The sequence below is a fragment of the Hypanus sabinus genome, chromosome 19 (assembly GCF_030144855.1).
Source record: "Hypanus sabinus isolate sHypSab1 chromosome 19, sHypSab1.hap1, whole genome shotgun sequence".
NCBI classification, from domain to species: domain Eukaryota; kingdom Metazoa; phylum Chordata; class Chondrichthyes; order Myliobatiformes; family Dasyatidae; genus Hypanus; species Hypanus sabinus.
In genome coordinates this window covers 6,160,554-6,179,196 of record NC_082724.1, presented here as the reverse complement: position 1 = coordinate 6,179,196, position 18,643 = coordinate 6,160,554, and the positions used below count along the sequence as shown (strand labels likewise).

The window sequence follows — 18,643 nt, the reverse complement described above, 5'->3', positions numbered from 1 at the left end:
TTTCTGTCATCCATGTACCTAAGAGTCTCTTAAATGTCTCTAAAGTTCTGTCTTTACCACCACCTGTGGCAGTGTGTTCCATACATCTACCTCTCTGTGTAAAAAAACTACGTCTGCACATTCCCTATAATTCCCCCAATCACTTTAAAATTATGCCTCTTCATATTAACCATTTCCTCCCTGGGAAAATGGCTCTGGTTGTCCACTTAACTTATGCATCTACTCAGCTACTACACCTCTATCAAGTCACCTGACAAAGGGTCTCGGCCCGAAACGTCAACAGCACTTCTTCCTGGCCTGCTGCCTGGCCTGCCTGCTGCGTTCCACCGGCATTTTGTGTGTGTTGCTTGAATTTCCAGCATCTGCAGATTTCCTCGTGTTTACCTCTTATTCTCCTTCATTCCAAAGGGAAAAAGCCCCAGCTCACTCCACCTATCCTCTAAGGGTGTTGAATACACGGAATGAGCTGCCTGAGGAATTGCCTGAGGCAGATACAACATTTAAAAGACACTTGGACAGGAGCACAGGTAGGAAACCTTCTCTGAGGATCATCGCCTCGTCGTGGTGGAGAAGCTTGTGAGCTCCTGAGATCCCGAGAGCGATGCTGCCTGGAGCTTAGCTCCCGGTAGGGTCACCAATGGTGGTGAGGTTCCAGATAAAGAGTGCCCCAACTAAGACCTCAATGGTGGAGTTGGTGGAAGATGGTGTCACATCACAACGGCAGTGAAGATGGAGGAAGGCTGCAGCAGTGAAGGGTCCCCACTCATCTTACATTCCACACCACCGGACACTGACACCGATTTGTCAAGGACTGTGTGGTGGCTGCCCATGCATCAGCCTCTCCACGTTAAACAAAGGCACCCACAGGCATTCTACATTAAGGGAATAACCCCCTTAAGAGAACATCACACACAACTCAAGTGATCACACTACAATCACACATGGATTCCCAACATGGGGTCCACAGACCCTTTGCCTAATGGTAATGGTCCATGGCATAAATAAGGTTGTGCATCCCTGCTTAGAGTGATATCAAATGGTTCAATTTAACATCAGAGAATAAATACAGTATACAACCTGAAATTCTTAACTCTTCACAGACATCCACAAAACAAGAAAACCCATGGAATGAATGATAGAAACATCAGAACCCCAAAGTCCCCCTCACCCCTCTGAAGCACAAGCAGTAGCAGAAGCAGACCCTCCCCCTCCACCCCAACTTACAACTGCAAAAGCCCCCAAAGAGACCGTGATCGAGAGCTTGTCAAAAACCACTGTCCACAACCCAGCAGGTCGGTATCTCAAACAGGCTCCATCGAGGAAGAGAGGGGTCACTCCTGCAACCACAAGAGCAGAAGACCAGTAATTCACTGTTCTGATGTTACAACCTTCCATGTCGCTTCTCCGTATGGACCAAACATGAGCAAATGGAGGGTATTTTGGCCAACATGGACACATTGGGCCAAAGGACCTAGTTCTGTGTTCTACTTCTCTATGATTTCATAAAAACACAATGATATAAAGCAGGGGTCAGCAACCTTTTTGCCTCTGTGGGCCAGATCGCGTATTAATGAGTGGATGGTGGGCCAGATAAATGCCATAAAAAACTTGAAATATGGGAATTATCCATTTAAATACATCTAGTTATGTTTTGCCTCAAACTAATGAATAACGCATGCTAGAAAATCATTTGTGCTTAACCAAGGATGCCAATTAGTAACCAAACAACTCAGTTTGGTTGCAATTTATTTCAATCAAGGCATCTTTTGAATCTATTAAAAGGACATGAAGAATCTTTAAACATAAAACATATGAACATGATGCATTGAATGGTGATAAATTAAGTATAATAGAAAAGAAAAAATTTAATGCAAACTGTCAATAAATCAATGTGAAACTTGATGCTGTTTGTTGTTTAAAAGCTTCTCAATATTGGGTGTCAGACTTGTTGATGCCAAGAGCAAGAGATTTTCCAGATGGGCATCAGTCAGTCTTGTTTTCAAATGGTTCTTGGTGTGCTTCATTTTTGAAGATAATTGCTCGCACAGATAAGTGCTGCCAAACAATGATGCTGTGGCGACTCATTTCCTAGCATATCCGAACCGACTCACAATTAGATAGCCTACGGGGGTTTGCGAGCACAGAGCTTTGGAGCCTCTTCGCCATGGGGGGCCGGTTGACAGAGGCTTAAAAGTGAGGCTGAAGTTTTCGAATAAAGTTTTTTCCTTTGACTGCAGTTACCGACTCCGTGTCGTAATTTTAGCGCTGCGTGTAGCACACCGCTACAATTGGTGACCCCGACGGTCCAAACAATTTTTGGACCAGAAATGACCGACGCCGCCTCTGTTCATGCGGTTTCGTTGAAACTGCCAGGTTTCTGGACACAGCGCCCGGACCTATGGTTCCAGCAAGCCGAAGCCCAATTCCACGTTCGCCGGATCACCTCAGAAGACACCCGCTACTACTACGTGGTGAGCTCCCTCGACCAGGACACAGCGGCCCAGGTCGCGGAGTTCGTACAGTCGCCCCCGGCAGACGGCAAGTACACGGAATTCAAAGCCCTGCTCCTCAGGACTTTCGGACTCTCACAGCGCGAGCGGGCTGCCCGTTTACTGCACCTGGATGGCTTGGGCGACAGACCTCCATCGGCTTTAATGAATGAGATGTTGTCTCTCGCCGACGAACACACACCCTGCCTCATGTTTGAGCAGGCATTCCTGGAGCAGCTGCCCGAGGACATCCGCCTGCTGCTGTCCGACGCGGATTTCAGTGACCCCCGGAAGGTGGCAGCCCGGGCGGACTTGCTGTGGAACGCCAAAAAGGTGAGCGGGGCGTCCATCGCACGGATCTCCCAGCCCCGCTCCCGGCAGCAAACCAGTCCAGGCCCGGCCGCAGAGCCCGCCAACCCCCGGCCCAATGAACACTGGTGCTTCTACCACCAGCGGTGGGGTGCAGAAGCCCGCCGTTGTCACCCGCCCTGCGAGTTCCCGGGAAACGCCAGGGCCAGCCGCCGCTGATGTATGTGTGGGATAGAAGGTCGGGACGCCGGTTTTTGGTCGATACTGGGGCTGAGATCAGCGTTTTACCTCCGACGAGTTACGACACCCGCAGCAGGGCACCGGGTCCCCCCCTGAGGGCCATGAATGGCAGCACCGTAAGGACCTATGGCACCCGCCAGGTGCAGCTACTGTTCGGCTCCAGCCAGTTCACGTGGGACTTCACACTGGCCGCCGTAGCCCAACCGCTTCTGGGTGCGGATTTTTTGCGGGCTCACAGCCTGCTGGTCGACCTGCCCAGGAAGAGACTGGTACACGCCGAGACCTTTCAGACGTTCTCCCTGGGTGCAGCCCAGTTGCCAGCCCCTCACCTCGGCTCCATCACGCTGTCCGACAACGACTTCACCAGGGTCCTGGCGGAGTTCCCATCGGTTCTGGCACCGCAGTTCACAGCAGCCATGCCCAGGCACGGCGTACAGCACCACATCCCGACCCAGGGACCACCCCTCCATGCCCGTGCTCGGCGGCTTCCCCCGGACAAGCTCCGACTGGCGAAGGAGGAGTTCCAGAGGATGGAGGAATTGGGGATCATCCGGCGGTCCGACAGCCCATGGGCTTCCCCCCTGCACATGGTGCCCAAAGCGACGGGGGGCTGGAGACCGTGCGGCGACTACCGCAGGCTGAACGAGGCTACCACACCGGACCGCTACCCTGTGCCGCACATTCAAGACTTTGCGGCAAACCTGCACGGCGCACGGATCTTCTCCAAGGTAGATCTCGTCCGGGGATACCATCAAATCCCGATGCATCCTGACGACGTCCCCAAAACGGCTCTCATCACCCCATTCGGCCTTTTCGAGTTCCTCCGCATGCCGTTCGGCCTGAAGAATGCCGCACAGACGTTCCAGCGGTTAACGGACGCGGTGGGACGGGACCTGGACTTCGCGTTCATCTATTTGGATGACATCCTCATAGCCAGCGGCAGTCGTCAGGAGCATCTGTCCCACCTCCGTCAACTCTGCGCCTGACTGAGTGAGTACGGTCTTACAATCAACCCTGCCAAATGCCAGTTCGGACTCGATACCATTGACTTCCTGGGCCACAGAATTACTAAAGACGGGGCAACCCCTCTGCCCGCTAAGGTAGATGCGGTCCGCCACTTCCCCCGACCCACCACGATCAAAGGCCTTCAGGAATTCGTAGGTATGGTCAATTTCTACCGCCGCTTCCTCCCTTCAGCTGCCCGGATCATGCGCCCCCTGTTCGCCCTGATGTCGGGTCCGAGCAAGAACATTACCTGGGACGAGGAGTCCGCCGCCGCTTTCGTTCAAACGAAGGAAGCTTTGGCGGACGCCGCAATGCTAGTACATCCCAGAATGGACACCCCTACCGCCCTCACAGTGGACGCATCCAACACGGCAGTCGGTGGGGTGCTGGAGCAACTCATCGCAGGTCGCTGGCAACCCCTGGCGTTTTTCAGCAAACACCTGCGACCACCCGAGCTTAAGTACAGTGCTTTCAACCGGGAACTGTTGGCGCTCTACCTGGCAATCTGGCATTTCAGGTACTTCCTAGAAGATCGGCCCTTCACCGCGTTCACGGACCACAAACCGCTTACCTTTGCGTTTACGAAAGCATCCGACCCCTGGTCATCCCGCCAGCAACGCCACCTGTCCTACATCTCTGAATACACGACGGATGTCCGGCACGTCTCGGGTAAGGACAATGTCGTGGCGGATGCGCTCTCTCGCCCTACCGTTCATGCCCTTTCCCAAGGGGTAGACTTTGAGGCGCTGGCGGAGGCACAGCAGGCGGATGAGGAGATTCCGAGTTACAGGACCGCAGTCTCCGGTTTGCAGCTCCAGGACCTCCCCGTAGGCCCGGGTGAGAGGACCCTACTCTGTGACGTCGCCACCGGCCAGCCCCGTCCGGTCGTCCCGACAGCATGGCGGCGCCGCGTTTTCGACTCCATTCATAACTTGGCGCATCCCTCCATCCGGACAACTGTCCGGATGGTTTCCAGCAGGTTCGTTTGGCACGGACTCCGCAAACAGGTCAGTGAATGGGCCAGAACATGCATGCACTGCCAGACGGCCAAGGTGCAGCAGCACACCAAAGCCCCACCGCAGCAGTTCCATCCCGCCCACCGGCGTTTCGACCACATTCATGTGGATATCGTGGGCCCCCTGCCAGTGTCGCGCGGAGCGCGTTACCTCCTGACTATCGTGGACCGGTTCACAAGATGGCCAGAGGCGGTCCCGCTCACCGACACCACCTCCGAATCTTGCGCCCGAGCCCTGATCGCCACCTGGATATCTCGCTTTGGTGTACCAGCCCACATTACCTCCGACAGAGGCGCCCAGTTCACCTCCAGCCTGTGGTCAGCTATGGCCAGCCTTTTGGGGACTCAGCTGCACCACACAACTGCCTACCACCCACAGTCGAACGGCCTACCACCCACAGTCGAACGGGCTAGTGGAGCGTTTCCACCGTCACCTGAAGTCGGCCCTCATGGCCCGCCTGCGAGGAGCCAACTGGGCGGACGAGCTTCCCTGGGTCCTACTCGGCATCCGCACAGCGCCCAAGGACGACCTACATGCCTCGTTGGCCGAGTTGGTATACGGCGCGCCCCTGGTCATCCCCGGAGAGTTCCTACCAGCCCCAAGGGGGCAAGAGGAAGAACCCGCAGCAGTCCTGGGCAGACTTCGCGAGAAGCTCGGTAACCTGGCCCCCATACCCACTTCACAGCATGGGCGGCACCCGACCTGCGTACCCAAAGACCTACAGAACTGTGAGTTTGTGTTTGTACGAAGGGGCGGGCATCGGCCACCGCTGCAGCGGCCATACGAGGGGCCGTTTATGGTGCTCCGGAACAACAGGTCCATGTTCGTGCTGGACGTTGGGGGGAAGGAGGAGGTTTTCACGGTGGACCGCCTCAAGCCGGCCCATGTGGACCTGGCGCAACCGGCCGAGTTTCCGGCGCCTCGGCGCAGAGGCCGACCTCCCAAGCAGGTTCTGGCCCAGACTGTGGACATTGGGGGGTGTATCGCCGGTTCTGGGGGGGGGGGTTATGTGGCGACTCATTTCCTAGCGTATCCGAACCGACTCACAATTAGATAGCCTACGGGGGTTTGCGAGCACAGAGATTTGGAGCCTCTTCGCCATGGGGGGCCGGTTGACAGAGGCTTAAAAGTGAGGCTGAAGTTTTCAAATAAAGTTTTTTCCTTCGACTGCAGTTACCGACTCCGTGTCGTAATTTTAGCGCTGCGTGTAGCACACCGCTACAATGCCATCTTTTTTACAAGGTCCACTAAGTTAGGATACTTCCCACCTGGATGAATATATTTTCTTCATAAGTCAAGCACTGGCACATCCTCAGAGTGAAATTTCCATCTCAATATGTCGTCACACTGCATCTCAATCAATTCCATTTGAAAAATTTCTGATGCAGTGTCCACTTTTTGAAACAATACATTTTGAGTCTTTGTAGCTGGCATGGGTACTTACTTCATTTTCACTGCTTTGCTGGGCAAAAAATGATGTTTGTTTTCCGAAACTAGCCTTCATTCGCTCAACTTCATTGCTTCATCTTTCCTTGCTTGCCCAGTAAACTTGTTAAAATTTCCACTATGGCGGGATTCGTAATGTCACCTGGTATTTGCCACCTTCTTCACAGCAACATTTTCTAGGCAAATGAGACAAACTGGTTTCCCAGCTTGCTCGATGAAGAAGTAATCTAGTCTCCAAGTGTCTTGGAAATTTCGGCACTCAGTGTTTACCTTCCTGCGTTTTGCATTCATTGCCATTGGAATTTTTTTCTTCGATTTTATTTCGAAACGCGAGTTATTCAACAAGTATTGTAGCTCATGTAAATATCTGGATATCTAGCGTAGATTTCTTGTTAAAACACAGTGATGCTATTTCTGTTTACAAATTTGAACGATCCCATCTGAAAACCTGTGCATGCAGGGAGAGTATCTAATACATATTAATAAGGTAGTCTGCCTTCCTGTCATTCATATATACCAGTGTTTGGTTTAGAACAAAACAGAACCTGGAGCCGGTGTAACAAGACACCTTGCATGTCCATTAGTGTGGTCGCGTGAAACACTCAGAATAAGGAAAAATCGCTCGCAAGCCAGATAAGCATAGTGTCCCAATATTTGCTTGCGGGCTGGTTCTGGCCCGCGGGCCACAGATTGCCTACCCCTGATGTAAAGCAATGCTTCTGGAAAGTGTCCTTATCAAAATCATTCAAAAGTCACAGAGTTCCTCCACTTAAGTTTTAAAAAGATAAATGGTAAAAACAGCATTCAGTGAATAATTTCAATTTCCTGGCTGTCGACTTCTCTGAAGATCTATCCTGGACCCAACATATCGATGCAGTTACAAAGAAGGCACGGCAGTGGCTATATTTCATTAGGAGTTTTGTCACTAAAAACACTCACAAATTTCCAGCTGTACTGCAGTGAGCATTCTAACAGTCTGCATCACCATTTGGTATAGGGGGGTGCTACCGTACAGGATTGAAGAATGCTGCAAAGAGTTGTAAAATGTGTCAGCTCCATCATAAGCACTAGTCTCCATGATATCCAGGACATCTTCAAGGAGCCATGACTCCGAAAGGCAGCGTCCATCATTAAGGATCCCCATCACCCAGGTCATGCCTTACTCTCATTCCTATGGTCAAGAAGATGCAGAAGCCTGAAGGCTCACACTCAGTGATTCAGGTACAGCTTCTTCACACACACATACACTCTAATTCCCTTTTTTTTCTATTATCATGTATGTTTTAAATTCTACTGCTGCCACAAAGTCAACAAATTTCACAACACATGACAGTGATATTAAACCTGATTCTGATTCTGAAAAAGGCACTAATCTGCGAGCGAAGTGATGATGGCACTAGAAGGCGACTCCTGTGCTTGCATCTTCAGAAACAACTTTATTTCTGTCTTTGGTATCTCTTCTTTTCCCCTTTCAAGGTTCTTTCGAAGACCCTGCCCTGGAGTTACACTCTGACTTTAGTTCTATTCGGGAATGGGACCCACTCTCAGGGCCTCACGGCCAGCCGCTTTTCGATATGCCAAGGGTGCAGCCTGGAAGACTAGCCACCTTCAGGATGCTGGATTTTCATGGCTCTGGAGATGGGCTGATACGAGGCCAGTGCCCCAGACTGAGGCATGTGGGGCAACACTGAACATTGGGAGCAGCGGGTTAGTTGCCACGGGTTGTGTGTCCAGAGACCTGAGCCTGTATGGGACCGACTCTCCGGGCGCAGAGCTCGGTAAAAGCGACGCAACAGACTTTTAACATCATTAATCAGCGAGTTGTTTGTTATGTCTCCCCTCTTGCTGTGAAACAGGGACACTTCTTTTACCCTTATTAGGGGGAGAGAGAGAGAGAGAGAGAGAGAGAGAGAGAGAGAGAGAGAGAGAGAGAGAGAGAGAGAGAGAGAGAGAGAGAGAGAGGGAGAGGGAGAGCCTGTGGTATGTAGAATTACCGGGTGAATGAGTAGTTTTTGGTGTACTGCAAGTCTGTGTCTTTATTGATGCTTTGCTGCGCGCTCGAGTGCTCGGTGGGGAATGCTGGTGGGGGGGGCGGATGGGGGGGTGTCGTTGCCTTGCTGCTGCTTGTGCATGGGAGGGGGGAACTGGGGGGGGGGTGGCTTTGGGATTCTAACATTTAACTGTCATTCACTCTTTGGGACACCCCTCCGTTTTCATGGATGTTTGCAAAGAAAAAGAATTTCAGGATGTCTATTGTATACATTTCTCGGACATTAAATGTACCAATAGAAACCTATTGAAAATAGCCGCAAAGCTCCAAGCCGTCACTTGGAAACAGAAACAGAAATTATAGGATTGTTTCTAATCTCGAGGGTGACGCGGAGCATAGATAAAGGTCAGATGCCTCGCCCCAGAGCAGATCTGCAGTTCTGCCTCAACAGCTCAGCGGAAACAGAGAAAAAAAAAGCAAGCAGGCTCCCGAAGCACAGTGGCACATTCAGCCGTGGTTCGAGTTCACTCAACTGTTCCACATTAACTATTCTATTGACTTCAGTCATTTTAATATCAGTCATATGACCAATGAATAACACCTTCCCAGGAATAACTGAGGGGCGATATTAATAGAAAATCTCTGAATGTCACTGGAGTAAAATACAATCCAACCACCAAAAAATATAATTTCTTGATTAGTAAGAGCGTCAAAGGTTACGGGGAGAAGACAGAAGGATGGGGTTGAGTGGGATAATACATCAGTCACGATAGAACAGTAAAGCAGACTCAATGGGTCGAATAGTCTCAATCTGCTGCTATGTAATATGCTCTTTGGTGGTATTCTAATTTATTCCATGTTTCATTTAAATACACAATTTGTTACTTAGTTAAATGGTTTGTCTTTTTAATGGCTTTTTAATTATTTTCATGACACTTCGGCTAATTGCAACAGCCACTAAAATTGGCCAAAATGTACTGATCCCGATGTGTCCCAATTAACCAGAATCCACTGTATTGTGAGAGGATGTTGCACCAAACTAGACAGTGATGGCTGGAACAGTTCGATTGATCTTGAAGTTGTTTAAAGGTTGGCACAATGTTGTGGCCCAGCAATCCCCCAGATTAATCCTAGGCTAATCACAGAACAATTTACAACACCAATTACCCTACACAGCAGTATGTCTTTGGACTGTGGGAGGAAACCAGAGCACCTGGAGGAAACCCATCCAGTCACAGGGAGAACGTACAAACTCCTTACAGGCAGCAGTGGGAATTGAACCCAGGTCACTGGTACCGTAAAGCATTGTGCTAACAACTGCACTAGCTAGCGTTCTGCTGAACATCGTGGGCATGCGGTGCAGGCCCTGGAATGTGTGGTAACACTTGTGGGCTGCCCCCAACATATCCTTAGATCTGTTGGTTTTTAATGGAAATTATGGATTTCACCATATGTATGTTTTGATGTATACATGCCTATAGATAGTATTCATCCCCCCCCCCCGAGTTTTCATGTTTTATTCTTTTTCAATGTTGAATCACAGTGTATTTAATTTGTTTCTTTTTTACACTGATCAACAGAAAAAGACTCTTTTGTGTCAAAGTGAAAACAGATCTCTACAAAGTGTTCAAAATTAATTACAAATATAAAACACAAAATAGTTGATTGTGTAAGTATTCAACCCCCTCAAGTCAGTATTTAGTAGATGCACATTTGGCAGCAATTACATCCTTGAGTCTGTGTGGATAGGTCTCTATCAGCTTTGCACGTCTGAAAACTACAATTTTCCCCCATTCTTCTTCACAAAACTGCTCAATCTCTGTCAGATTGCATGGGGATCATGAGTGAACAGCCCTTTTCAAGTCCAGCCACAAATTCCCATTAGATTGAGGTCTGGACTCTGACTTGGCTGCTCAGGACATTAACTATGTTGTTCTTAAGCCATTCCTGTGTAATTTTTGCTTTATGCTTGGGGTTACTGACTTGCTGGAAAACAAATCTTCTCCCATGTTGCAGTTCTCTCAGACTGCATCCAGTTTTATATAACCATATAACCATATAACAATTACAGCACAGAAACAGGCCATCTCAGCCCTTCTAGTCCGTGCCGAACGCTTACGCTCACCTAGTTCCACTGGCCTGCACTCAGCCCATAACCCTCCATTCCTTTCCTGTCCATATACCTATCCAATTTTACTTTAAATGACAATACCAAACCTGCCTCTACCACTTCTACTGGAAGCTCGTTCCACACAGCTACCACTCTCTGAGTAGAGAAATTCCCCCTCATGTTACCCTTAAACTTTTGCCCCCTAACTCTCAACCCATGTCCTCTTGTTTGAATCTCCCCTACTCTCAATGGAAAAAGCTCATCCACGTCAACTCTATCTATTCCCCCCTCATAAGTTTAAATACCTCTATCAAGTCCCCCTTCAACCTTCTACACTCCAAAAAATAAAGACCTAACTTGTTCAACCTTTCCCTGTAACTTAGGTGCTGAAACCCAGATAACATTCTAGTAAATCTTCTCTGTACTCTCTCTTTTTTTATATATCTTTCCTATAATTCAGTGACCAGAACTGTACACAATACTCCAAATTCAGCCTTACCAATGCCTTGTACAATTTTAACATTACATCCCAACTCCTATACTCAATGCTCTGATTTATACCATAAGCTTTCTTCAACACCCTATCCACATGAGATTCCACCTTCAGGGAACTATGCACCATTATTCCTAGATCACTCTGTTCTACTGCATTCTTCAATGCCCTACCATTTACCATGTATGTCCTATTTGGATTATTCCTACCAAAATGTAGCACCTCACACTTATCAGCATTAAACTCCATCTGCCATTGTTCAGCCCACTCTTCTAACTGGCATAAATCTCTCTGCAAGCTTTGAAAACCTACTTCATTATCCACAACGCCTCCTACCTTAGTATCATCTGCATACTTACTAATCCAATTTACCACCCCATCATCCAGATCATTAATGTATATGACCAACAACATTGGACCCAGTACAGATTCCTGAGGCACACCACTAGTCACCGGCCTCCAACCTGACAAACATTATCGACCACTACTCTCTGGCATCTCCCATCCAACCACTGTTGAATCCATTTTACTACATTTTCCTCCAGGATTTTCCTGCATTTTGCTGCATTCATTTTACCCTCTACCTTCACAAGCCTTCCAGGGCCTGCTGCAGTGAAGCATCCCCCACAGCATGATGCACCCACCACCATGCTTCAGGGTAGGGGGGTATGTATTTGATGATGTGCGGTATCTAGCTTACGCTAAACATAGCATTTAGTCTGATGCCCACAAAGTTCAATTTTGATTTCATCAGACCATAGAACCTTCTTCCAGCTGACTTCAGAGTCTCCCACGCCTTCTGGCAAACGCTCGCCAAGATTTCATGTGAGTTTTCTTTCTCTTTATCACTCTCCCAAAAAGCTGTGCCTGGTGAAGTACCCGGGCAACAGTTGTATGCACGGTCTCTCCCATCTCAGCCACTGAAGCTTGTAATCCCTCCAGAGTTGTCATGGGTCTATTGGTGTCCTCCCTCACTAGACCCCCTCTTGCATGGTCACTCAGTTTTTGAGGACAGCCTACTCTAGGGCAGATTTACAGCTGTGCCATATTCTTTCCATTTCTTGATGATTGACTTAACTGTACTCCAAGTGATATTCAGAAAGACACTTGGAAATGTTTTCGTATCCATCTCCTTAATTGTATGTACTTTTAAATAACTTTTCTGTGGAGTTGCTTGGAATGTTCTTTTGTCTTCATGGTGTACTTTTGCCAGGATACGGACTCACCAGCAGTTGGTCCTTCGTTACTGGTGTAGTTTTACTACAATCAATTGAAACAACGTGACTGCACACAGGCGATCCCCAGTTAACTAATTATGTGACTTCTAAAACCAATTGGCTGCATCAGCGATGATTTTGTGTGTCATATCAAAGGGGGGGGGGGATACCAGGTGGTGATGCAACCGGTTAGAATGCTCTCCTTGATACATCTGTAGAAATTTGCTGGAGTCTTTGGTGACAAACAAAATCTCCTAATGGAATATAGGCGCAGTCATTTCTTTGTCGTATTTGCATCAATATGTTGAGCCCAGGATAGGACAGTCCTGACGTTTTCCCAGTCCCTCACTCCTACTGTGTGTGTTCTAATGATGAGATTTTTCTCACGGGTACCTTCCTTGGGAGAGTTCTTCACTACATGCGGTACAACTCCAATACACTCAGAAAATACAACACCGTCCAGGATAAAGCAGCCTTCTCGCCCGGCACCACATCCACCCCTTGAAACGTTCATTTCCCCCACCACCGGCGCACAGTGGCTGCAGAGTGCACTGTCTACTCGGCCAGGCTACCTTGTCAGCATCTCCCATGGTACAAGGTTTGTTCGGGTTCAAGTTTATTGTCACTCAACCATACACATGTCTGGTGGTTGTCCGTCGTGCCTGACAATGACAGGAAACCTGTGCAGGAGAGTTTTGAAAGTGGAAAAGACGCTCCACATTATGTATTATATGCATGCCGCCAAACAAAACAATGTTCCTCCAGACCAAGGTGCACAACACAGTACTTATAACTCACTCACAACACAAAGCATTATTACCACAAATAACTAAATATATTCCAGATGAATAACATTTAGCATAAGTTGCATTTAAGACACAAATTAAAAAGGGAACAGTATAATGCTACTGGTGCTTCATACGCAATGAGACCTGGGTAGTGACAGAGAGTTCAGTAGTCCTATGGCCTAATCCCATCCTATGAGTCCTTGTCCTAATGTTGCACAGTGTTCTTGGACGTCCTGAAGGTGTAGAATCTGCTACTTAAATGGACATTCCCGCATCTGAGGTCAGACAGAGTGCCAAACAAGTGCTAAGCAACTCAGCCTTGGATCAGGAGTCAAAGGCACGACCAAGGAAAAGCTGACATTGTCTGCTGAATCATAAATCACAAGCTGCATAAATCAAATGTCTGCAGACCTATTTTTAAGCCCTCGCTTTTGTTCATTTTTACCACCCCGGATGGCATTAATGACTAGCTTTTCAGCTGGTCCGATTTTAACAAAGAAAGGAAGTGCAGCTGTTCGCTGGTGTGAGAGAGCGCCAGAGTGAAAGAGAATCACACAACAGAGGGAAACATCATGCAGACAGCGCACTGTGCATCTGACATCTCCTTCAACAAACCATCCAATTAGTCCAAGCCTCAGAGTCAGAATCAGGTTTAGTATCACTAACATATGTCGTGAAATTTGTTGTTTTGCAGCAGCAGTACATTGTAATACATAATTGTAAAACTGTAAATTTCAATAAGAAATATAAATAAAAATTAAATTGAGTAAGTAAGGCAAAATAAAGAGCAAAATAGTATGGTAGCATTCATTGCCCATTCAGAAATCTGATGGCAGAGGGGAAGAAGCTGTTCCTGAGTCTTTGAATGTGGGTCTTCAGGATCATTGTTCTTGGCAAATTTTTCTACAGAAGTGGTTTGCCAATGCCTTCTTCTGGGTAATGTCTTTGCAAGATGGGTGAACCCAGCCATTATCAATACTCTTCAGAGATTGTCTGCCTGGTGTCAGTGGGCGCATAACCAGGATTTATGATATACACCAGCTGCTCATACAACCATCCACCACCTGCTCCCATGGCTTCACATGACCCTGATCGGGAGGCTAAGCAGGCGCTACACCTTGCCCAAGGGTGACCTGCAGACTAGCAGAGGGAAGGAACTCCTTACACCTCCTTGGAAGAGACACACCTCCACCCCACCACCCTGGGCTAAGAGTGAGAGGTGAAATATTTAAGGAGAACCTAAGGGGGAACTTCTTCACTCAGAGGGTGGTAGACATGACACACAACAATGATGTTGATGCATAAACAGACAAAGACTGACAAACAACCAACAGACAATAGGTGCAGGAGTAGGCCATTTGGCCCTTCGAGCCAGCACCGCCTTTCAATGTGATCATGGCTGATCATCCACAATCAGTACCCCGTAATCAATCAGTAATGTGCCAAAGAGGACAAACTGAGCAAATAAAAATGTAATTTTGTGAACATGAATTGTAAAGCATCCTTGAAAGTGAGTCTGTAGGTCATAGAATTAGCTCGGAGTAGTTACTGAAGTGAGTAATTTCCAGTCCCTGGGTGTGAATATCTCTGAGGATCTTGATTGTTTAAATGTACTCAGTATTGGCAAGAAGAGGTACAAATGTTTGTGTGCTATAAGTTTAGGTAGATTTTGTTTGTCTATTATTGTGACTGAGATGATGATCAGACCATATTTTATGAGTAATTAATGCAGAAAACCAGGAAATTGCAAAGGGTTTCCAAACTTTTTCTTGCCACTGTAAGTGCAACTATGAAGAAAGCACAGTAGTGCCTCTACTTCCTTAGAGGCTTGTGAAGATTTGGCATGACATTTAAAAGTTTGACAAACTTGTATGGATGAATGGTGGGAAGGATATTGACTGGCCTGGTATGAAAACACTGGAAAGGAAACTACTACCAAAAGTAGTGTATTCAGCCCAGGCCATCAGGGGCAAAGCCCTCCCCACCATTGAGCACATCGACATGGAGCACTGTTGCAGGGAACACCACCACATTGAGATGCTCTCTTCTCATTGCTGCCATCAGAAAAAGATACAGGAGCCTTAGGACCCTCACCATCAGGTTCAGGAACAGTTGTTACCCCTCAATCATCAGACTCTTGAACCAGTGGGGATAACTTCACTCACCTCATCACTAAACTATTCCCAGAATCTACACCCTCACTTTCAAGGACTCTTCATTTCATGTTTCTTGATATTCAATGCTTATTTATTTAATTGTTAAATTTTGTATTTGTACAGCTTATTGCCTTTTGCACATTGGTTATTGTCCGTCCCAGTAAGTGCATTCTTTCATTGATTCTATTATGTTTCTTGGATTTACTGAGTATGCCCGCAAGAAAATGAATCTCAGGGTTGTATATGGTGGAATATATGTACTTTGATAATGAATTTACTTTGAACTTCTGAAATAATGTTAATCTTATTTTTGATGGTGATAGATAAAGACAAAACTGTGCCAAACTTGGGGTAAGGCATAAACTGGAGGAACTAGTTTGGGGGAGGTTGAAGCCAAATTTTTAAACAATAAATAATAAATATGAAATTATGATGAAATAAGCTTCTCAATACCCAACGGGAGATCAAGGAAGTGATATGCAGGCAAATCATAGAAGGATGTAAAATTATTATAATGCATATATAAGCCACTGGTGAGGCCTCACTTGGAATATTGTGAGAAGTTTTGGGCTTCTTTATCAGCCTCTAAAAGTCCAACCCTGGCAGGAGAGGTGGAAGTGGATAAGGCTGGCCAACAGAGCTCTGGTGAAGTGGATACAATGGTTAACAGGAACGCTGATGAACTCCAACCATACCTTCAACTTCAGAGGATGATGGAGATGGGAGGTCTCGAAAGCCCATGCTCCACTGGGAGCTAAGGGCACAAGTAAAGATGGGCCCTTTTTCCAAGGAAGGGTGCGCTGACATTGCAGAGGGTTCAAAGGAGGTTCACGAAAATGATTCCAAGATTGAAAGGATCATCATCTGATGACTCTGGGTCTGTACTCACTGGAAATCGGAAGAATTGGGGGGGGGGGGGGGGAAGGCAGGTTCATTGAAACCTATCAAATGTTGAAAGGCCTCAATAGAGTGGATGTTGAGAGGATGTTTCCTATGGTAGGACACAGCCTCAGAAAAGAGGGTGTCCTTTAGAACAGAGATGAGGAGGAATTTCTTTAGCCAGAGGGTGGTGAATCTGTGGAATTCATTGTCACAGGCAGCTGTGGAGGCCAGGTCATTTAAAGCAGAAGCTGACAGATTCTTGATTTATCAGGGTATGAAGGGAAAGGGGGAGAAGGCAGGAGACTGGGGCTGAGAGGGAAAATGGATCAGCCATGATGAAACGGCAGAGTGGACTCGATGGGCTGAATGACCTAATTTTACTCCTCTGTCTTATGGTAGGTGAATTAGCTTCCCCAATATTGTCAGGACTCTCTTAGTGTCCGGGATTTTGACATGAGTACAATCTGTTATATATGTTTTTACCCTACCTGACAGGGGAAAATCCACATCGATGTGTGGGAGTCTTTCAAAGGCCAGTTGCTAAAAAAGGTAAAGAAAAAAACACAAGCATATGCAAGATGTAGGAAGCCTAAATCAGACCAGGGACTTTTTGAATATATAGAAAGCGAAAGGCCAAATGGGGCTGTGAAATATCCTTGGCGAATAGAGTGAAAGAGAATCCCAAGGCATTTAATCATAGATTAAAAACAAGATTCTTTTTGTCTTTCTCTCAGAGTGAAAATATTAAATAGCACAAGGTGAAGTTCTAAGGTGAGGGGGAGTTTGAAGGAAATTTGAGAGGCTTCTTTGTTACCCAAAAAGTGACGGTTTCCCGGTCTACATACACTATCGAGTGAAGTGGTTACAGACGTGATAGCAATGTTTCAGATAAGTACACAAAAGGTCGAGGAATAGACGGATAATGATCGACTGCGGGACATGGGATTAGTTTAGCACGGCCTCACGGACGTCAGAAACATGGCGGGCCGAAGGGCCTATGTACTATGTACACCAACGAGGACTCGCTACCTTCGAACCTCTAGACTGTGAAGTTCAGTACAGCTGGTATTTAAAACACATTGAACACTGGCGATGTACCTGACACTGTCTTGTCATAATCATCCTGCGTGTTTCTGCATAAATATCGCTATATCGTGGAAACAATAGGCTGCTCACTTCGGCACACAGGACTCGCCTTTTCAATTTTCACGGACAGAACTCAACTTTCACTAACAGGCAGCATAACCAGCGTTGCAAAAACTGTACATCCCCCTCCTCATTCGTGTCGATCGGATTTTATTTCGCTTTCGATTTACTTTCTAGGCCGAAATCCCTCCTCTTAACCTCAAAATCACTGCGCTTCTTTCAAAATCAAAACAATTTGGCCCCCAAGTGCTGAAAAAGGAGACAAATCCAATCATCACCATGAAAATAAAATCCGGCTAATCTGAAGTGAAAGGGGAGGGTTCCGACCAGTAACAGATCCACTGTTGCAACGGGGCAATGTGTCAACTGCTGTCAGTTTCAATCGAACATGATCGCTGCGAATCGGATGGCTACTTACAGATGGCGACCTTATCCGGGGATGTGAAAGTTAGATTAGCGGCTCCTTCCCGCATCTCAGGCAGATCATGACTGCCTGGCTGTCGCCCTCTCCCTCTCTGGCTGCATTGTGGACCTGTACTGGGTCAGCAAATCACCTGACTGAAGCCTCCTTCCAACATAAACTCCGCACAGTTTCCTGCGGGACCGCCACTTCCTCCACACTGTCCGAACCTTCGGGACTGTCTCCAAAGTGCGCAATCACAATTAGGAGAAACACACACACACTGAGGAGATCGAGAGCATGAGAACTGCTACGGATGTAGGTGGGAAGGCACTGAACCAAGGTGATAGAATGAAGGACACAAGTTTAATGGGCAGAAGCAGGCAGAGAACATGGGCCCACCAGGACGGTCAGGTTTGTAAAGTTGTACAGTAGTTGTGTGGGGTGGGTTAGTGAGTGGAGTCAGCTTTACTGCTTGGGGAAGTAACTGATTTTGAGTCTGGTGGTCCTGACTTGGACGCTGAGTAACTTCTGCCTTGATGGGAATGGGACAAACAGTCCATGAGCAGGGTGGGTGAAATCCTTTGTGGTGTTACTGGCCCTTGTTCAACACTTTTCTGTGTATATGCTCGGGATGGTGGATAGGCTGCTACCGGTGTTGCATTGGGCAGGTTTGATTATCCGTTCTAGAGGCTTCCTGTCCGGAGCAATGCAATTCCTGCACCAAGCAGTGATGCAGCTTTCATCTGCATATCTGGAATGAAGTGAGTATAGATGTGCATAATTGGGGACAGTACCACTCTGCTTCAGAATGTCTGGGACTTAAATGGAGGCAAGGATGATGGTCAAGAAGTAAATCAAAGCTGTTCAGCTGAAAATGTAAATGTTTAATAAGGCCTACTTTGATTTAACTTTTCAATATGCTTAACTGTAGGAGGCTGGATTTCCCAGGGCTT

The 18,643-nt window shown here is 47.3% G+C and overlaps 1 protein-coding gene across 2 annotated transcripts in view; it reads right to left on the bottom strand.

Moving 5' to 3' along the window:
- The window catches only part of tpra1 (transmembrane protein, adipocyte asscociated 1), a 54,613-nt gene extending 36,695 nt beyond the window's left edge, over positions 1-17,918 (bottom strand). The window contains exon 1 of one of the 2 annotated variants that reach the window (XM_059943945.1): positions 17,706-17,918. Coding sequence is in view for 1 of the 2 variants with exons in the window: in XM_059943944.1 (XP_059799927.1) it covers positions 16,630-16,650 (21 nt within the window). In the remaining variant the exon portion in view is untranslated. Of the gene's footprint in view, positions 1-16,629; positions 16,676-17,705 lie in introns of those variants that run through there. The other variant, XM_059943944.1, reaches the window with a different exon arrangement.
- Positions 17,919-18,643: the final 725 nt, after the last annotated feature.